Here is a 22,704-nt window from a genome sequence, read left to right on the forward strand (position 1 = left end):
TTACGTTTATCGGTTTTTGAAATAAAGCGCATCTCTATCGTCAAAGCTAATGTCAAAAAATTGGCAGCAATAGAGCACCTGTCGGCTGTCACGTTGAAACTTGAATGTGTCAAAGAATCGAAAGTGTTGTTTCGACAATCGAGTGTACCTATACTTTAATTCAATAATCTCTATATTTTGAAAATTGTATTATAATTAACTTAGAATCTATTTTCAATCCCGCCCCCTTCTAAGTTTAAACAAAACTACAAAATATTTTTGCGTAAACCATATGATTGCAAATTTTGTTATTGTATTGCCCATACAAAATGGCAGTAGGAAGGAAAGACCTGCTTTTGGACATAAGCTGATGTAAAATATGAATAAAATTGTACTTTGGACTGTTTTGTGTGAGTGGACAGTGAATTAAAAGTAAATATGTGGTTATAGCGTGTAAGATGGGTTCACAGACGTTAGAGATATTACGCCAAGGTATTTGGGCATCTTTGACTGGCGGCTGGTTTTACGACCCACATCAGAATTTGTTTTGTAATACGGTGCATCTCTACATTTGGCTGTTTCTACTCTGCCTACCGTTCTCTGTGTACCTAGTGAGTAACGATTTTTTAACCTTTTATAACATGCTACCACAAACCAGGTCAATGCACCAAGTTGTTTTCATCTTACGATTAGTCATCGTTGTCCATGGATTTTAAAAGATACAATGATTATGTATAATTAACAATTATATCAGTAAACATACATTAATATATAATTATCACTTCATAGAAAAATAATATGATTTATTACAGGGATTATCTAAACATAAACACTTTGTCATTAGAATTGGTTTGCCAACTCTATGCACGAAACCTTCTTAACAAATACCTGTTAAAACATCTACCTTAAATATACGATAAAACCTTTTATTGCCCATTACTATGTATTTTTACTTATTTTCCAGTACTTCCCACCAGCAAGCGTTGGTTGGCTAGTATACTGTGCCCTGGTGGCCGTGCTGTTCACCATTCTCAAGTTGATCAACCATGGTCTGCATCACATGTATGATACAAACGAACTCATAGTTGTTCCATCTACGGACGAGGCTGGCAACCCTACTGAGAATGCTGTGTAAGTAGACAGTATCTACATAGACTAGTAAGAAAGATTAGAATTATTAAAGTATATAAAAATGTGAGCTGATAGACTGTATTTCACTATTTATAGGTTGTATTTCATGCCATAATATAGTTGTTTAGAAATATAAGTAGAACTAACATATTTGGTAAATGTAAGCAATGTTGACTGTGTATGAAGTTATATTTTGAAAACATTTAAGTGATTATTTATTTAGGTTATGTATCAAGATAATTAAATACTCAATTATGCAGTGATGTGTGTGACACCTGTTACTGTTTTTTAGGGTTCCATGGTCTGACAAAAAACCCTTATAAGATCGTTCAGTCCATGCGTCCTAGTCTGTCACAGCACAATATCTTCTACATTTATTTTAACCTTCATTGGACTACAATAAATATTTCAAAATTAGCTCAATTGATTCAGCCATTCACAAATTTTAGACTAACAAACAGTAATTGACCTAAATTTTACAAATACAAGACAAATTTCATAATTTCAATAGTATTTTGATACAATGACAAACAGTACAATGTTACTACAGCTTTCGCATTGAGATAATAATTATAAATAACCTCTTTTGATCTTAACCTTGTTCAACTCATATTTTGCAAATTTATCCTCAAATGATTTATTTAACAACTTGATTTTCATTGTAATAGAAGTTCAATAAGCAATTTTAGAGAAGTTTACTTATATGTTTTTATTTTCTTCTTGAAACTTTAAACATACAACCTCATTATGCCCCTAAATTGAAAACTTATTTATTCAATGTTTCAAATAAATTTTTTGATTACACATTATGTTATGAACATTGTATGGTATTTTGACATTAAGAAAAAATAGGTCAAAGAATTTTATGGGAATATAAACAGACATAGATTGAATAACTTAGTATTTATAATAATATTTTATTATTGTTAATACATAGTAGAGTAGTGCATGACATTAACACAACTGTAGAAAATGTAATCTGTACTGTGCTTTCTTTAATAGAGAAGAAAGACAAAATAAAAAATTAGTTGAATATATAGTAATTAGTATGCAACCTAAGCATTGAATAAATAGATGATAAGCACAAAATATAAGTAGCCTTTAGTTGTAAGTTGCAGTAGAAACTTGTAAAATGAAGTAAAGCCAAGTAAATTTAAGTGTTGCAGGCAGTTAACACAAAGTTCTATCTCACCTTGAATATATAATATTGATTGTAATTTTCTTACGAAGGATTAAAAGATGAACTGTTGTTATGTATAAGTGATTGATTAAAGATTAGAGTCAATTATAGTGCTACAGCATCTTTTGGCATAGATATTCGAAACCAATGCTTATCTAAAATATCTGATGATAAAATGAGTGTGTTGTTTGATGTGGTTGTGATGATTCCGTATTTACAATAATTTTACTTATCCCATTCCAATAAAGAGTAATTAACTAGTAACTACCAATATCCTACTACTATTATAAAGGCGAAAGTTTGTAAGTATGGATGTATGGATGTTTGTCACTCTTTCATGCAAATTTTACTGAACCGATTACAATGAAATTTAGCACACATATAGAGGGTAACTTGGATTAACACATAAATAAATAAATAAATAAATATTACAGGACATTATTACACAAATCGACCTAGTCCCACAGTAAGCTCAATTAAGGCTTGTGTTGTGGGTACTAGGCGACGATAAATATAATATTTAATAAATACATATAATATAGATAATAACACCCAGACCCAAGAACAAATAATTGAGTTCATCACACAAATATTTGCCCTGACCGGGGATCGAACCCGGGACCGTCGGCTCAGTAGGCAGTTACTTTACCACTGCGCCAACCGCGTCGTCGTCGTCGGAAATCCCACGGGAATGGGAACTATGCGGGTTTTCCTCTGAAAACGCGGGCGAAGCCGCGGGCGGAAATCTAGTCTAGTAATATATAAACATACATTATCATAACTTCAATGCACAGGCACTACACCATCTGAAGAAAATTAGATAGTTTCCACTTCAATTTAACAGATTAATACCTATTTTTCTGAAACAAAGGATTTTTTTTTAGTTTGGCAAACCATATTTCGCACCCACGACAACTGATTGTCATCCAAGTGCCAAAAGATCCTCATAGCACTGCTGAAATAGTTCCTCTTTTGGTTTTACTTCATTTCTAAAGCTCAGTGTGATGATATTAACAAAATTTATTCACAATAAATTTCATTCAAAATAATATAAAAGTATATTTGCAATATAGCAATAACACACTAAGCTTCAAATTAGAGTTTAATATATTTTGCATTAAAAATAACCAGCTTCGTAATTTTTGTTTGCATGTATATAATTAATATCGATTTACTTACAATTGTTTAGTCTACTGACATCCCGCAGGGCTGATGAGGGAGTCGAAATGCAGACTCTGAGCGCAGCGGCGATCGCACCAAGCGATAATGACTCTGTCACATCTTTAGAGTACCACAAACCTAATAATAGTACTATAGGTAAATAAATCTTGCTTATCTATACTTAATATTATAGAGCTGAAGAGTTTGTTTGATTGTTTGAACGCGCGAATCTCAGAAACTACTGGTCCAATTTGAAAAATTCTTTCGGTGTTAGATAGCCCATTTATCGAGGAAGGCTATATACCATCACGCTAAGACCAACAGGAGCACAGCTAGTTTTAAATAATATATCCTACAATTAAATGCAAAATAAACAATATCAAATTAAGAGCCATGTTTATTGAATTTTGATTAAAAAATAAGAGTAGTAATTGTTCAAATAAATCTTATTTTCGTTATTTCTTTACAACAGATTTAAAAGTGGATGTCCACCGAAAGAACAGCTCGGAATCGAGCATGGAAGACAGTGCCATGTCAGCCAAGCAAACGGAACCAGTTGCCATGACCAAGTCAGACTTGTGTGTGGCGCAGTCTGCAGAAACCGCGGGGCCTTCTAAATCCCGTCCAACCAGAAACCGATCGAAGTCCGGTCACAGAAGAGAACAGAGAACGAAGAATCGTCGAGGCCACGGCCGTATTGACGAACTTATTATTGAAGAATCACGGAATTCAAGAACAGAAAACAATTTACCAGTGCACATGCTCACTGATGATGGACCATTCGCGAAAGTTAGTCGACGATACCATGAATGTCCGCATCGACGAGGATCTAGCAATAGAGACTTTTTCAAAGAATGGCTGTACTTAGATGGCAATGAAGCTGCGGGCGAACCATATCAATCAAAGTTTGCGCGACAACTGAGTTTCGATTCAAGAGACAATTCAGAGCCGAGCGTCGGACCGCCTTCTCCAAAGAAAAGGTTGGCCCAGCGACGACGATACACAAATTATCCTGATGAAAGTTGCACCAAGTCTGCTATGGCGCTTGCGACTGCGCAATCATCTAATATGAGAAGATATTCGAACTCAACTATGTCTACAATACAGTTACCACTGTTAAATTCCACAGCACAACTAGTATCGCATATGAGACGTCATTCTAACAATGCAGATACACAGTTTTTCGCAAGTGTTGAATTAGGTGAATACATGATGGTAAAAGCGGAAGCTCCAGCAGGTGAGACTGATAAAAATAAAGGCAAAAGCCCAGGTGTACGCAGGATCAAAAGTGCCGCGTTGGAAATCGGTTGTCCTCCTCCAAGTGTTTCGAACTTATCACCCCATCCCAACAGTGCAGAAACTATTGGTGGTCAAATGCTCAAAAATCCTAAAAGTGCTGTCATTCCACCCCCTAGTAAATGTTTAACTCGAGGTCCTCACCTTAATTTGTACCCAAAAAATGAAAACGGCGAAGGTCCCAGTTACCCATATTTGACGTATGGATCAGAAATCGTTTATCCTATCGCGGAAATATCCGATGAAATGCAAACTTCCCAAAAGGAAACTGATTTAGATTCAAGTGGAGAAAGTTACAGTGATTATGAAGATGAAAAACAGTTTCGCGGGTTCGATTGGGACGCCGAACAATCATCAGCGATGCGCTCCAGCGATTCTGACTACGAAAATAATGGTTCAAGATCACCGTTACTTGATAGACCCAATGATGTGCGCGTCGTACGTGCAAAAAATCATCATGATTGCAAGAAACATTGTTGTGAAAGGATACAAGTACCTAAACACAATCCTGGATGTCCAAATGATAAGAAACCTATAAGACTGAAAAAATGCGCCAAAGTAGAGTCACGACAAGATCGTCAAGGTAACTTATGTGAATGTAAATATAATCCGAACGGTGACTACTTCGATAAGGCTAGTGCTAGCTCGAAAGATTTGCTTATAGAGAAGTCCAGCTTAGAATCAAACGATACCGGCGATCAATCGGAAAAAAAGACAGAGGAAAAGAAACCAATAGAAAAGAAAGTTTGGGACCATGATATATCTAACTCTAGCAGTAGCAGTGAAGAAAGGCCAGATATTAAATTTGATAAAAATAACCCACCGGAAACAGAAGAATCACAATTAACCTGTGATAGTAAGAGTGCAGACGAAAGAAGTGTATACAGCTTAGATTGGCTCTTTGAAGAAGCAGAAGACAAACAGATCTATGGTGCAGAAGGTACTGACCCTGAAGAAGTAATATGTCAGAAACTTGCTTTAGTTGAATCATCGTCCAACGTGTCAAAAAACTTGGGCGCTATACCAAAGCAGATAAAAAACTTAGCGCGTTCACGGGCTTCCTCACAGAAGGAGAACAAGAAGAAAGATTCTAGGAAAGAGAAAGATGAGAATCAAAACGAGGAAAGAATACTAATGGATGCTGTAGAAGCCCAGGCTGCTTTGGTACAAGGATTGGAATGTTTATTCGCTGCTACGAACGCCAACACGGTTGTAATGCCGCCTCCAAATAGAGACGAGAGATCACGTAGTCATCGGCAAAGTATAAGAGGTGAAAGGGAAGGTTCCCATAAAACTAGAAAAAGGTCTATAGAGGAAGTTGCACAAACATCAACAAATACCTTACTACCTACTTCCATGCCATTATTAGCCGCCTTTCTCAATTCTAGAGTAGATTTTATGCCTTGTTGTGTACCTGATAACAATCCCCCTCAAACAGAGGCACAACCTGTTGAAGAAGGACCTAGACTTAGGCCGTTAATGGATAGAAACCATAGAAATAGAGTTAGAAAAATCAAACGTTCCACACGTCAGCGAAATAATCCATCGTCACAATCATCAGACAAGAAAGATAAAACAGCGAATGTGGAAAATCCAAATTCAGGCAATGTTCATTTTGCCACTTCGTTTGATGACACAACTGATGGTGCTATCCATTGCTTCATGGATGAATATGGCAACTGGATGTCATACACGTTCGATAAAAATGGATCCGGTCGTACTCAAGCGTTACCTATACCACTGCCCGAAAAGGAAGATTGTCGAACATTTACAGTTAAACCTGTGGACGAGAATTCACTAGAAACTACTGGTGAAGGAAGCTGTGGGTCTTTGGAATCGGAGGCGGGAACCAGTGAAATTACGAAACCAAAACGAGGAGATAGCGTTGATCACAGTTCTTCAAATCAAGGGAGCAAGAATCCACTTCTCTCTAGTAATAACAACGTGTCAACGATCGTCCCGATTAATACGAATAACACAAATAAAAGATTCTACGTTTTTGATGGAGGGACTGGGTCGCATCCGGACCAAGCGCGATCACCTGTTGCCTATGTGACTGATAGTTTATTAGAACAAATCGAAGCTGAGAGACAATCGCGTATGGGATTGCCCAGTATGCATATCAACTACCTAATGAGCCAACAACGGGCCCAGCAACAAGCGCAACAACAAGCAGAAACAACGCAATCAACGCATATACCCAGTCTAGTGCAATCTTTAGCTGACGATAGCTTAGAGATCAATATGAGAAGTAAATTATGCAAACTCATAGATGAATTGGAGAAGAACAACAAACCGAAAACGAAAAGTTATTACAAGTTCAAACTAGCCAAATATTTAGAGATAAAAGTAACAATGGATCGGCTGAAATTGATGGCACTTTTTGATAGAAACTTGACGTTTAGGGAAACATTTGTATCGATAATGCTTGCGATCGCGGTGGCCGTTTTGGGCTCGATGGTTTTGAACCTCGGATTTTACAGGGATATCTACGCTTTTTGGTTCTGTTTTATCATGGCTGGCAGTCAGTATTCCTTACTGAAGAGCGTACAACCCGACTCCGCATCGCCTGTTCATGGATTTAATAAAATGGTTGTATTTTCCCGGCCGGTGTATTTCTGCTTATGTACTGCAATACTGGTTGCAGTGAGTAGTCATTTACAGCAGTTACCCGAAGCCGACAACGCACACACGCGAAGTAGACGAAGTATAGACGAAACAAAACCGTTGAATATATACGGTATAGATATAAACGAGAGAGACTGTCTGTATATAATTCAAGAAATCCTATCAAAGTTCCTATTATTTTTTCCTCTAGCTTTTAGTTTGGGTTTGTTTCCCCAAGTGAATACTTTTCTTATGTACTTATTAGAACAAATCGATATGCATATATTTGGTGGTAACGCGACGAGCAGTTTGAGCGCTGCAGTGTATTGCGTAGTCAGATCTTTAGCTGCTATAGGAACGTTATACGGTTTCGCATACAGCGGATTGATCGAAGGAAAGAAATCACAGCACCAAAAACATAATATCCTTATTTCCATATTCTGCGGCCTACTTGTACCCATAGCATATCATTTAAGTCGAAGCGCAAGCGACTATACCTTAATATGGAACTTAATTAAAAAACATTTGTTGCCACCGGAGTTATATATTGTGCATAACCCTGAATGTTCGCCAGATATAGAGAAAACGGAGCCTAATACGCTATCGGAGAATAAAAACAATAATTCCGAAAGCAATATTTCTAAACAGAACTCCATTGGCAGTTCGGCGTCTAAAATTAATTTTAGTTCCGAAACAAATATATCTAAAACGCAGAAACGATCTCAGGCATCGAGTGTTAGCTCTCTGAAAATGGATCCAAAAGGAGACACGACGAATTCTACGACTTCTCTGAAAGTGGATCCGCCTACTGAAAATGATGACAAGACTCGTGATACAAATACGTTGAATTCAAATATAAATAAGACTGAGGGTGATAAAACTGAGGAAGATATGGAAGATCCTTTGCCGAAGAAATTGCAAGAGACGGTAAACGCGAGGTTGAAGAATGACGTCATAGTTTGCACGTTTCTAGGACTCTTGGTGTTTGGTCTGCACTGCACAACTGTCTTCACTACACTGAAGCCACAGCTGAACACAGTAAGCATTAAATATACATTTTTTATCATGTTGAAATTTAGAGTATTCTGTTATTTGCTGAAAGTTCTGTTTTTAATTTTATTTATTAACCTGTCACTCAGTTTTTGTGATGAAACCCAACAAAAAAAAAAATTACTTTAACCAACTGCAACGATTGTCACAAATAATTCTTATTTTCTGTTATTATTTGCTTTGATATATGTTTCTCTGGAATAAATCTTTATGAAGCGATTATTCCGCCTTTTCTACTTGCTATTTTATGCTCAATCATTGTATATATTGTTATTTCTTTACTTTGATTATTATTATTTCAATTTCAAGGTACTCTGGATAATAGCAGGCATCCTAGGTTGGATCCTACACTACCTAATACCACAACTGCGTAAACAACAACCGTGGCTATGTCTTGCTGCGCCAGTTTTGAAACAACATGAGCACGCGCAGTTTGAAGTTACCGAACCGGCGAGGCTTATGATCTTTGAAAAGGTAAGGTGATGTTTTTATATTTATAAAAATTAAAGTCATCGTTGAAGATAAATTGATTTAAATCACACACTATTGAAACTGAAATATATTTTATTTGTTAATTTTAGTGTAAAAAGAGGAGAAAGTTCAACACTCCTCGTCTCAAAAAATAATAAAAGAAACTAAAAATTATTTTCATTGCAAAAGATCGCGTTCTTAGTTATTTACAATTTGATATCTTTTTAGAAAGCTTAAATGACATGTCCTGATTTACAAGTTATTTTATACATATAGAAGAATTTTGAAAGTGGCGAATGTATTGGAATAAACTCAACAACTTTAGATCAATAATAATAACAGAAATATGTCACACTTTTTGTTTTCTATATCCATATTAATGATGCAGCAAATATTTACGTGCTCAAGAACTAGAACTTAGCTTAGAATATTCAATTTTTTAGTGGAAACTTTGTTGATATTCGTATGGTTTTTATCTCTTATTTATAAGAAATATTGTATTGATTGTTTCCCAAAGATGAATAAATAAATAAATTACGTGCAACTTTCATCCAATAATAATAAGTTATCATGTAAATCCATTTTATTCTACAGATATACGTATATCTATGTTTCCTTGAGCGCAACGTGCTATTCCCGGCGGTGGTGATAGCGGCCATAACTCAGGACGCGCCCGCAATCGCGGACAAGTATGGCGACACGTTTGGCGCGCTTATTATTTGCGTGTGCGCTCTTAAATGTGAGTTGAATTGTATTATTAAGCTATTGCATAGCTTCTTAAGCCTTGAGCGCGGGGACCGAATCCAGAAATTCCGTAACGAAAAAACCTCACGCTCCCCACGGGGACGGGCGCGGAGGTGTGGCTTGAAGGCATAGCATGCAATAGCTTTACCGCGGCAGTCCCCGAGTGACACACGTATTTTTCTTAATGTTTTGTTGATTAAGAATTTGTTGAAATGTAATATTTGTGTATGATGATGTGAATTTTTGATAACGCGTGCGAAGTTCGTTAATATTATGTTGTCAGTTTGGGGATCTAAAACTCAGCAATTTTCTACATCAATTGAGTTTTATTGGTTTTGAACACTTAAAACAAATTGAAATGTTTAAATTTTCTTCGTCTGCCTAGTTAGCTAGTTAATTATATACATAATATGTATTTGATATTTATCAATAGTCTGACTTAAGCTTTTTAGGAAGAAATCAATTTATTTAGAAACAAAAAATCATTTGAATATTGAAATTTTTAAATAATAGGAGTGTCAATGCTACCCAAAAATTTGCTTCTACTATTTATTATTCAATATTTATTTTACAGGTCTTCGAAACGCATACTCCGATCCAGACAGTCAATACCTAATAATAGTATTTGCTGTACTTTTGTTCCAACGGGATTTGGGCAGTCGCAAGATTTCTGAAACTTTCCTAGTTGATTACTTCATCATGGCGATCATATTTAACAAAGTCTACGAGTTTTTGTTGAAGGTAAGCTTGTTATAATGAGCTTTATATGCTATTTTTTTTTAATATTTGTAGCGTTCACCATGTTAAAATGTTTAGTAGCAAAAATTCGATAAAAAATTATCTTTATTCTGAAAAAAATAATTGAATAATTACGAGTAATTGTATAAAACGTGCCACTTTAAATAAGTTGTAGACCTATACATTTTTTTACGAATATTTCATAACCAGTTTACATATATTAAAAGTCTGGACTGCCAGACTTTTTTTATAGGGAAACAAGTAAAGAATTCTCGTATTACAGTGTCTGTAAACTGTATTTCTTACATTGTAAATTCCTTCATTTATTGTGTAGTATCACAGATCTGCGAATGGTACATAGATTATAAAACCCCTAAATGACAGGAGGAAGCGATTTTGTTTTATAATATGACTAGCTTTCCGCCGGTGGCTCCGCCCGCGGTTGCAAAGAAAAACTCGCATAGTTCCCGTTCCCGTGGAATTTCCGGGATAATACCTATCTTATATCACTCGTGGATAATGTAGCTTTCGAATGGTGAAAGAATTTTTAAAATCGGTCCAGTAGTTTATGAGCCTATTCATTACAAACAAACAAAGTTTTCCTCAATATAATATTAGTGTAGATGATTTGGTGGTATTTGTCGTTTCTAGGTCCAATTCGTGGTAACATACATAGCTCCATGGCAGATCACGTGGGGTAGCGCGTTCCATGCGTTTGCGCAACCGTTCAGCGTGCCCCATAGTGCTATGTTGTTCTTGCAAGCTGCATTGTCTGCTATGTTGTCTTCCCCCCTTACACCGGCGTTGGGTGAGATATACAATACAATAACATTTATTAAATAAAGAAAAAATAAATAAAACAGAGAAACATATTAGATATATAACATGTTTGCAGTGTGGAAATTTTCGATGGGCCCTGGAGGGAAAGTACTTGAAGTTAGTTAGTCTCCAGTAGGAGATAGCAAATTTTGCTGAAAGTTTTGTGAAACATTAATTTATTTATAAAAAGAAATAGAACTGCATTTAAAAATTTTCAAAAATTCACTTGCCTTGACTGGGAATCGAACTAACTAAAAATCAAAAGAATACATATATTTTTTCATTCTTCATAGTCCATACAAAATAATACAATTTTTTAATTAAAATTATTATTAACAGGAAGTGCAATATTCATGACGTCATACGTGAGGCCGGTTAAGTTTTGGGAGAGAGATTACAACACAAAGAGGGTCGACCAGAGTAATACCAGACTATCTTCACAATTGGAGAGAAATCTGGGAGCCGGTAAGTTAGTTTATTTAACTTAATTCTCCACATTCATAATACCTATTGTTATGTAGTTACTTGCACGTCTGACGTCTTATTTTCGATTACAGATGACAACAACTTAAATTCGATCTTCTACGAGCATTTAACTCGCTCGTTACAACATTACCTGTGCGGCGATCTGATGCTCGGCCGATGGGGCATAGTGCAGCAGGGGGACTGTTTTGGTAAGAAAATCGAGATTATTATTATTGTGGAAATATACTATACTAGCTTCCGCCCACGACTTTGTACGTGCATCCCCGTTTTTCCCCGTTCCCGCAAGAATTTCGGGAAACCCTTTCTTAGCGGATGCCTACGTCCTAACATCTACCTGCATGCCAAATTTCAGCCCGATACGTCCAGTGGTATGGGCTGTGCGTTGATAGATCACTATATCAGTCACCTTTGAGTTTTATATACAAAGATAACAAAACGAAATTAATACACGAAAGATTTTTTATAGGGACATAATAATGAGAACATTATAACAATAAAGTATTCGGAAGATTTTTTCTTATAAGTTGACTGTAGAAAACCCTATTTTTATTATCAACACAGTAATAATTATTAATATTTACCCAGGTTTGATATAATAAAGATCATTGTTACTGAATTTCTATTACACATTAACACTTAGAAAAAATAATCACATTTATTTGCATTGAAAATAGCATAAATTTTGTTCCTTTTACTTTTAATAACTACGTATTTATTTTATGCTATGTTTCCCTCATAATCCAATTTTTGTATTTACTTTGTATAAATTTCCACATCAGTGCTCGCGTCAGACTACCTGAACTGTCTGGTGCACATAGTGGAGATGGGCAACGGTCTGGTGTCGTTCCAACTGCGCGGTCTGGAGTTCCGCGGCACGTACTGTCAGCAGCGGGAAGTAGAGGCGATCTCTGAAGGACCCGAGGAGAATAGCGGTGAGTAACGTGTAAACTTGCGTCAGACCACTTGAAGTGTCTGGTGCACTTTTTGTTCCTTTTGATATTTTTGAAGTGAAAACTTCTTTAGCGGCGTTGGGTATAAAATCTTAAACTCGCGTCAGGACACGTGGCCTGATCGAAAAAGCGCAAGACGGATGTTTTTTTAGCCCTTATATTCCATGCGTAAGACGGATACCATTCCAAAATATCAAACATGCTGAACGTTATAGTCTGTCCACTATAAGAATTGCTTTTTGACAGCTCGACGGGTGATACCAAAAGTGATGTACAAACGATTATCGATTGTGATACTATTTCAATTATAAATTCCAAACATTATCATAAATCGAATCAAGTACGTAAATAACAATTACAACGTAAACATACTAATAAGATATGTAATAATAAGACCACATATCTATGCATTTTATGTTAAAACTAAACTAAATTAATATTTTATTATTTATTGGTTTCTATCTTACAATTTAGTTGTCTTTATGTTTAAATTATATAACATAATAGAAGAGTTTTTCTGTATAGGATACATTTTACAGAGTATTTCTATCGATTATTATAATCTATCGACCTATCATTGAATAATTCTGTGTAGACATCACTAAGTGGGCGGGACATGTCCATGAAGTACAATAATTATTTGTATGACATTTTAACATAGACAATACAATCCTTCATAGGCGTGAAGCTGTCAAAAATCAAATAATATAATGGACAGAGTATAATAATCAAGTTTTCACTTCTGCCGGCACTCCCGGAGTGCAACCAGTCTTTTTATCTTTGTAAAGATTGTTTTATTGAAGAATCATATTGTAATAAAAATGTTTTCTTACGTTTATTCTTTTGTGTAGCGCCTGCAGCTCTTGGTCATTCGAGAAGAGACAACTATACTGTTTCTATGTCTATTTGTTTGTAGTTTCGATATTAGTATAGTCTATTTTTTTAATTTCTTTTTCTCTCTTTAATTATCAAAAACGACTGCGTCTGTTCGCTTGGCGAACAGCACATATTTGATATGTCTATGTCATAGTTGTGTGTTTATTTATCCCTAAAAAAGACATCCGTGGTATTTTATCACACGGGAAACGAATTCATACAAACTTTTTCCCAAAATATTTGACTGTGTCTCTGAAATCTATATATTTACCTGTACAGAAGGCATTTGTGACACCTGGTCCCTCAGGAGACGAGTTCTTACATATTTGACATTTATTTTATATAAATTTATAAAAAATAGAAAAAAATTGGTTGTCTGAAAAGTCGGTTTACTGACGATAGTAGAACGTGTCAACGTCCGATTGTGCTTCTTTGTCGCTCGTTTCGCGCTCTCGCTTGCACTTTAAGCCTTACATGGAACGCCTCAGAGCGAGGTAACGCCGCATGAGTCATGTTTTTTCGTGCGTGCATCCGGCTTTATCGAATTATAAGACGTTGTCACGTCAAAAATTCCATCACGAGGCGGCGTTTTTCCAAACTACATATACAAGGCCAGCACGCAACGGTGTGAAACTAATCACGTATAGTTTGGAAATAACTTTTTTATTTATAAAGCATTTGAATGCCATACAACCAAAAATATCAAATTCATGTATCTTATCTATACAGAAGGCACGTGCGGGGCGTGGTCGCTGGGGGGCAGAGTGCTAGCGCCGGGCGCGTGGTGGGCGCTCCGCTGGCTCGCGTGGCAGCTCGCCACAGCGCGCTACGTGCTCGAGGGGTACTCCGTTAGCGACAACAGCGCGGTCTCCATGCTGCAGGTGTTCGACTTTAGGAAGGTGCTGCTGACGTATTATGTTAAGGTGAGTATCACCCGTGGTCCCCCCGCTATGACCCACTGGTGGGTCTACGGGTAATATTTTTTCCCCGTGGACCCACTGCTATAGTATGATATGATAGTGGGTCTACGGGCACTGGAAATAAAAGTACTTTTTACCCGTGGTCCCCCGCTGCCATACTTTCCAATTTAAAGTGTAAATTTATATGCAAAGTAAATGAAAGTGCGTGAAAATTTTTTTTTAGGTATAGATATGGTAAAATAGATTGTAATGTGTTTTTAGGTGATTGAAATGGTGTGATGAAAGTGTAATTTAAAAAAGTTATAACTTATGTAAATGTTAAGTGAGAGAGCCGTGAATTTTGATGACAATATGGTTATTTTGTTGACTCTTGTTTAAAATAACAGTAAATTAAATATAACATGCTTTATGAAATATTCCTAAAATCCTGAAATATCAAGTTGACTCGAAGGACCATGTTCTAAAAAGTATTTAAGGATGATAATCACATAATATTATGTTACGAAAATCGATCTTTATCGTTATGTATTTAATAATAAACAGCATAATGTTTATATTTATTCACAGAGCATCATTTACTACACGATACAGTCAAGCAAACTAGAGGAATGGTTATCATCACCAGAATTAATGGAAGCCCTAAAACCAATGAATGAAAGATCATTCGTTGATTTGGATCCTATTTTCAACGTCAATCTGGATGAGGATTATGATTTTCGAGCGTCTGGTATTACGAGGTTAGTATTAACAGAATATACACAAAAAGCAATGAAATAGATAAATAGAGTCAGTTTTTTTAAAGGTAGACATTAGAATGAATTTTAATAACAATATTTTTAACATACATGTTTATAATAACATGTCTGTATTCTACTTTTAAGAAATAGCTCTGTTTAATTCGTGCATGCTGTGTTAACCTATAATTATTTGTAACGTTTTTGCGAGAACATAATATTTTGATGCATGTAATATTTATATCGTAAGAATCACTGTAAACTAATGTTGGTTGACCAAATAAATAAATAAATTTTGTCGCTTTTAAACGTCTGGCAGATGTTATGGTCCACCGAAAGTGTTTGGAAATGTTCAATATTTTAATATGTATTTTTGAAGTAAAACTTCTTTAGGCGCGACTAGGGAGTAACTCAGATTTTTTTTCTGACGGAAGTAACGCTGTGTAGTTTTTCCGCCATTTAAAAATAATAATTCTGATTGGTTGTAAGTATATGTCATATACTACACGCTTCTTGACTTATACGCCAGCTAGTGGCAAATATCATAATCAATTAGGATTATTTATTTTCAAATTTTCAAACGGATCAATTGTGAATAGCAAAGTGAATGAAAAATTCAACAGTTTTAAAAACATTATTTTAACCCATTGACCACCGAGCGGCCCGATCGGGCCGAGACACAATAGATTTTCTATTGTGTCTGTGATCCGAGGACTGACGGATTAAATTGCAAAATTTTTTGAAAATCTTTATCGTCTCTATTACTTTTAAAATAAGTAAATTAAAAATAAATTTTCTGACAATTGCGACATTTTATAATATTCAATAACAAGGTTATATTGACATGTGCGTTTTACTTCAATCGCGCGTAAAGGTTACACGCACGCACTTTTTTTTATTCTAATTGCCATTTGTTATTAATTTTTGCGAATGTTCATTATTTAACAAAAAGCACTTTTAATATTTAAAAAAAGACGGGTTGCACTCCGGGAGTGCCGGCAGAAGTGAAGACGTGATTATTAACGTTGAGCATGTTTGATATCCATCCGTCTTACGCTTTTTCGATCAGGTCACGTGTCCTGACGCGAGTTTAAGATTTTATACCCATTACAGAAAAAGTGCTCAACGCCGCTAAAGAAGTTTTCACTTCAAAAATTTGCTCGTTTAATCACATTCCAAATATAAAAAAATACATATTTCCCACATTATTTTACAGGAGTAGATTCTGCGCGGTATACCAAGAGTGGATAGCACACTGCCGCGCGAGGAGGGGGGGAGGTTGGAGGAGGGACCCCCCACTACTCACGCTGTGCTTTGCGCTCAGTTTATTGGGGAGGAGGGCCCTAGCAGCTGCCCAACATCTGTCCGCTTCTAGGTAGGAAATTTTATCTATACTAATATTATAAAGCTGAAGAGTTTGTTTGTTTGATTGATTGTTTGTTTTTTTTGTTTGTTTGAACGCGCTAATCTCGGGAACTACTGGTCCGATTTAAAAAATTCTTTCGGTGTTCTCATTTATCGAGGAAGGTTATAGGCTATATATCATCACGCTACGACCAACAGGAGCGGAGCCACGCGGGTGAAACCGCGCGGAGCAGCTAGTTTTTAATATTTATAAATTTATAAAGAATAGAAAAAATTCGATCACGAGGCGGGACTCGAACCCGCATCCTTTCGCGCCATTCCGGGGCGAATGCCTGATCAATTCAGCCAGTCGTGACCCGCCAAGGCAATCGAATTTATTCTATTCTTTCAGTTTTATGTATCTAAGGGACACGTTTTAACTTTTATGTGTATAAAGCATTTGAATGCCATAAAACAATAAATATCAATTATACTAATATTATGAAGCTAAAGAGTTTGTTTGATCGCGCTAATCTCAGGAACTACTGGTCTGATTTGGAAAATTATTTCGGTGTTAGATAGTATTTATCGAGGAAGGTTAAGGCTATACAGGGTGTAATCGTTAAGTGTGCACAGGCGATTTTTCCGTAAGTATTACAGATAACAAAAAACTTTAAACTGATATCGAAAGTACTTAACCTAATAAGTAAAATGGCCGTAATAAATTTTTAAAAATAAATCGAACAATATCAAAAAATTTATCTTTAAACCCTCCCATACATATGAATATCCCGTATGTACATTTAATATGAAAGATTTTTAGCTTTCTTTTTCTTTTTTGGTTTTCTGCTTTAATTACTTCGCGAAGTGGCATTTTCCACGCATTTCCCAGGCATTTTCCGGACATTTCCCAGGCATTTTCCGGGGATTTTCCGAGCATTTCCCGGGGATTTTCCGGATGTTTCCCAGACATTTTCCGGACATTTCCCTGGCATTTTCCGGGAGTTTTCCACGCATTTCCCAGGCATTTTCCAGACATTTATCAGCATTTTCCGGGGATTTTCCAGGCATTTTCTGGATATTTTCCGGATATTTTCCGGGAATTTTCCAGGCATTTTCCGGACATTTCCCTGACATAGCCTGTAAATGTCTGGAAAATCCCCGGGAAATGCTTAGAAAATCCCCGGAAAATGTCTGGAAAATCCCCGAAACATGCCAGGGAAATGTCCAAAAAATGTCTGGAAAACATCCGGAAAATCCCCGGGAAATGCTCGGAAAATCCCCGGAAAAAGCCTGGGAAATTTCCGGAAAATAACCGGAAAATGCCTGGGAAATTCTCGGAAAATGCGTGGAAATTTCCGGAAAAACCGTGGAAAATCCCTGGAAAATGCCAGGAAAATATCCGGAAAATGCGTGAAAATGTCCGGAAAATATCCGGTAAATGCATGAAAATGTCCGGAAAATGCCTGGAAAATCCCCGGAAAATGCCTGAGAAATGTCCGGAAAATGCCTGGGAAATGCGTGGAAAATCCCCGGAAAATGCCAGGGAAATGTCTGGAAAATGTCTGGGAAACATCCGGAAAATCCCCGGGAAATGCTCGGAAAATCCCCGGAAAATGCCTGGGAAATTCCCGGAAAATGTCTGGAAAATCCCGGAAAATAACCGGAAAATGCCAGGGAAATGTCCGGAAAATGCGTGGAAAAGTCCGGAAAAGGCCTGGAAAATGTCCGGAAAATGCTCGGAAAATATCCGGAAAATGCGTGAAAATGTCCGGAAAAAGCGTGGAAAATGCCACTTCAAATTTGCGAAGTAATTAAAGCAGAAAACCAAAAAAGAAAAAGAAAGCTAAAATCTTTCATATTAAATGTATACGGGATATTCATATTTCATACTTAATGTATGGGAGGGTTTAAAGATAATTTTTTTGATATTTCTCGATTTATTTTTAAAAATTTATTACGGCCATTTTACTCATTAGGTTAAGTACTTTCGATATCAGTTTAAAGTTTTTTGTTATCTGTAATACTTACGGAAAAATCGCCTGTGCACACTTAACGATTACACCCTGTATATCATCACACTAAGACCAATAGGAGCGGAGCAATGCGGGTGAAACCGCGGAGCACAGCTAGTGTTGAATAAGAGAACAGTTAAAGAGATCTTTACTCCTATCTATATTTGCCATACATAGAAATCTAAATAACAAGACACTAGAAGTCGTAAGCGTGCGTGACCTTGTCGCCACTCAGGTGATTTGCACATCACCAGTGCATTCGTCACTGTTCAGTTGCTCTGGAGACGTATGAGTGTATACATGGTTTGTTTCAGCAATTCCCATTGCGGATATTCTTCCACAAGTTGTAATTATACTTATAAAGGAATAATATTTCATCGGAAAATATATTTTTTTAGAAATAATGCCGTTTTTCCTTAAAATTATAGAATATTTACAAGTATTACGAGTGTCACCATAGTAATCGAAATAACAATGAATGACACAGTCGACCATTCTTATTATCACGTTTGTTCGTATTGGACCAAAAAGTCTCATATACTTAGGGATGTTATTCTAAAATAAACCGTAAATTCGTGCGTTAGGATACATATTCAAAAGCTTAATTTAATAGATAAGTTAGTTTTCACTAAAATCAAGCTGTCCAATAAAAGGCATAGTTTACTTGTGTGTACTGTTTAGCTTTCGGTTTGAATGTGTTGATTTTGGCGACAGCGGTTTTCATACGAATTATGACATTACAGCACTTCTATGTGTCTTGTTATTTAGATTTCTATGTTGCCATAGCAAATATAATATTTTCTTTTAAATACTGACTGAAAAATCGTCCCTGACTGACCGGTTATCAATTTTAATTGTGTGTCAGAGATATCATTCGCTTTAAAATAAATATGAGTTCATATTATTCTGAATTTATTCGGAAATGATATTGTTCTGTTGTTCTTTTTTTCTTTCTAATTAAAAAAAATAGAAGTAATTCAACTTTATTATTTATAATGATGACGTTATGATTGTTGCATCCGCTTTTCACGAAATTAAGAATTGAGAAATATTATTAACCACATGTTTTTATTCCAGCGTGGAATTCTTCCTCTACGGCCTGCACTCGCTGTTCAAAGGCGACTTCCGTATAACCTGCGCACGAGACGAATGGGTGTTCTCTGATGTGTCGCTGTTACACTCTGTGCTTGCGCCCGCTATACGGATGGCGCTTAAGTTGCATCAGGTTTGTGGTGTAAATGTTTAATTCGTGCTGTTTTGCAAATGTTTAATAATTTTTTTTTAATTTGTCATAATATGTCTAGGATTCTGTTAAAAATGGGATATTTCCACAAATTATGATTTTTATTGATGTAAATGTCATTAGGTTAAAAATATCTGTTAATAAGGTTCTTTTTGTACAGTAAAATTTTATTTCTTATTTTTGTGTTAAAGTTGTGTATGTGTTGTTTGATAGATTATCGTCAGATGCATTAATCGTCTCCAGACCCTACAGGTTACAAGTGGGGTTGACAATCTGTTTTACTGATCATTTTTGTTTTACCAATTATGCTATTTTCATTATATTTCTCGTGTCAAAAAGTGTACATTTTGTTGGTTACTGAAACGTTTACACATATGCATAATGCATGCCTGTGTTTGTTCTTATAACGACATACAGATTGTTTACGTGCACTTAAACATGTGCGTGCGTGTCATACTAATAACCTGATATCCGATGGCTCTGTACGTGTATGTGTATTCATTATAACACACATACGTCCACCACCTACGCGTCTCCACACGCGTCAGCGTATGTGTATGTGCGTATATTCATAATAACATGCACGCATACGTCCGCCACGCACACGTCACTACACGTGTCAGCGTGTGTATGGGGATATATTCATATTAACACGTACGCACACGTCCGCCACGCACACGTATCCGCACGGTCAGCGTGCGTATGGGCGTACTGCGTATATTCATAATAACACGCACGCACGTGTCCGCACAGTACAGAGTGCGCATGTGTGTGCGCGTATATAAGCCGGCGGCTCGTGCCCGCAGGACCACTTCATGTTCCCGGAGGAGTACTGCAGCAGCGCGGCGCTGTACGCGGCGATCGCGTCGCACGCGCAGCGCCTCGTCATCTGCCACGAGGCGGCGCCCGCCTGGCGGCACAACGTGCTGCGGGGGGCTCCACACCTGCTGGCGCTGAGGTATACACGAACTATTCGTTCATTCATTCATTAATTCATTCGCTCATTCAGTCATTCATTCATTCACACATCAATAAATTTTTATTCGATTTATTAGTCATTCCTTCATTCACCCATTCTTCCATTCTATTGTTCAATTGGTCATGAATGATAAAAAAAATGTGTGCATGTACTAGTGTACACACGTAAGAAGTGAAACTTCTTTATTACCTTATTTTTCAAAATATAATTTACTATAATATGCAACTTGACAGAAATACGTCGAATCATGCGTGGTAGGGATAAGAAAAATATGACGCGTAACGAAAAAATGTTACACAAATTTTTTTTCGAACCCCGATAAAGAAGTTTCCCTTCAAAAACTAACATCGATAAACTTTCCGTATTAGCGCTGCGGTACTATACGAAATTCAGTTCAGTAGTTCATTCATTCATTTTGAACATTCAGTTGTTCATGAATAATTAAAAAATAAACGTCAATAAACTTTACGTATTCAAAAATTTACTAATTCCTTAATTCACTTGTTCATTAATTCATTCATCATGAATGATAAAAGACTAAACGTCAATAAACTTTTATATATTCTATATGTTACTTAATCTTTCATTAAATCGTTCGTTCTGTCATTCATTCATTTGTTCCTAAATTATAAAATACTAAACGTAGATAAACTACGTATTCTATCAGTCATTCTTTCATTCAATCGTTCATTGTTTGTTCGACTCATTTTATTTATTCACACATACCACACACAAAATACAATAACATCTATAAATATTCCATCGTCTGTCGATGTCTGTTCTATTATTTTCTACAAATTGTCTATTTTAATAAATATTGTCTTGTCTATACTAAAGTAACAAAACTCGACAGGCACGTAATGGACGAAGGCAACGACGACTACAAGATAATAATGCTGAACAAGCGGCACCTGGGGTTCCGCGTGATCAAGCTGAACCGCGAGTGCGTGCGCGGACTGTGGGCCGGCCAGCAGCAGGAGCTCGTGTACCTGCGGAACAGGAACCCCGAGCGGGGCTCCATACAGAACGCGAAACAGGTAAATGATTATAAGATGTATTTTTGTGGTTTATAATGTGTATCTATAATGGTTTCGGTGTTATTTTTTGTGCAATACATAATCTTTAATGAGAAATTTTTAAAGAATAGAAAAACAAAACTTTTTTATTTCGTTCAAGATAATTAACTATGTAGATTATGATATACTGTGCACATAGTTTCTTGGTTATTCTTTTGTCGTGACAGTTCTTTTCATTCGTTCATTAATCCAATTTAGGAATCTTGCCATTTTTACAAGTAATAATTAAATTTCATATTTTAGTGCGACTTAAAATTTATATAGCATCAGAAGTCCTTTTGACTGTTTGTGGCAATGATATTGGTTAAATTTTTACAGTGGTTTGTTTATTCCAATAAAAACGCTAGTTTTAAGCTTTTCACTCATTATGATTGAGAAATTATTTTATATTCAATTTTCTTTGTCCACAGGCACTCCGCAACATAATAAACTCGTCTTGCGACCAACCAATCGGCTACCCGATCTACGTGTCCCCGCTGACCACTTCATACGCCGACACGTCAGCGCAGCTGTGCGAGCTGGTCGGCGGGCCGCTCACTGTCAGCGCGATACGAGACCGGCTGGCGGCCGCATGGCGACGGTATGTTTGTGTGTACGTCAGCAACAGAGGGACGTGTGTGAGATTGTCAGCCAGTCAATATACAGCTAGACTATCTAGTACGATAAACAAATAGGTAGCAATAGAGCTGACTCTCTGATTCTGTACGGGCTAGCCGTACATCCTGAGTCAGCGATTTACACGATCCAATTTCATTACCGTAAAAACAACATCTTTACGAATCAGTCTGCGCTCGCGGCTCGTGTAAAGCGCTCGGGATGTACGCGCTATATCAATTAATATAATTATCAACAATCAAATATCATCGAATATCATCATATCATAGTATTATTCATAGTTTATAATC

The 22,704-nt window shown here is 36.4% G+C and overlaps 1 protein-coding gene across 3 annotated transcripts in view; it reads left to right on the forward strand.

The window, feature by feature from the left end:
* The first annotated feature begins 103 nt into the window (after positions 1–103).
* Positions 104–22,704, forward strand: part of pcx (pecanex) — a 29,395-nt gene continuing 6,794 nt past the window's right edge. Inside the window, exons 1-18 of one of the 3 annotated variants that reach the window (XM_089697627.1) lie at positions 104–590; positions 944–1,110; positions 3,480–3,607; positions 3,924–8,392; positions 8,714–8,878; positions 9,470–9,614; positions 10,194–10,360; positions 11,009–11,165; positions 11,516–11,641; positions 11,734–11,850; positions 12,442–12,594; positions 14,218–14,411; positions 14,976–15,145; positions 16,359–16,517; positions 19,579–19,726; positions 20,551–20,702; positions 21,577–21,760; positions 22,210–22,379. In XM_089697627.1, coding sequence (XP_089553753.1) covers positions 438–590; positions 944–1,110; positions 3,480–3,607; positions 3,924–8,392; positions 8,714–8,878; positions 9,470–9,614; positions 10,194–10,360; positions 11,009–11,165; positions 11,516–11,641; positions 11,734–11,850; positions 12,442–12,594; positions 14,218–14,411; positions 14,976–15,145; positions 16,359–16,517; positions 19,579–19,726; positions 20,551–20,702; positions 21,577–21,760; positions 22,210–22,379 — 7,124 coding nt within the window. In that variant the 5' untranslated portion in view covers positions 104–437. The remainder of the gene's footprint in view (positions 591–943; positions 1,111–3,479; positions 3,608–3,923; positions 8,393–8,713; positions 8,879–9,469; positions 9,615–10,193; positions 10,361–11,008; positions 11,166–11,515; positions 11,642–11,733; positions 11,851–12,441; positions 12,595–14,217; positions 14,412–14,975; positions 15,146–16,358; positions 16,518–19,578; positions 19,727–20,550; positions 20,703–21,576; positions 21,761–22,209; positions 22,380–22,704) is intronic. The other 2 variants (XM_089697625.1, XM_089697626.1) reach the window with 2 other exon arrangements.

Source organism: Colias philodice, chromosome 7, assembly GCF_061535455.1.
Source record: "Colias philodice isolate Cphi_HAF_F1 chromosome 7, ilColPhil1 Martin Lab GWU primary, whole genome shotgun sequence".
In the NCBI taxonomy this organism is placed as follows: Eukaryota; Metazoa; Arthropoda; class Insecta; order Lepidoptera; family Pieridae; genus Colias; species Colias philodice.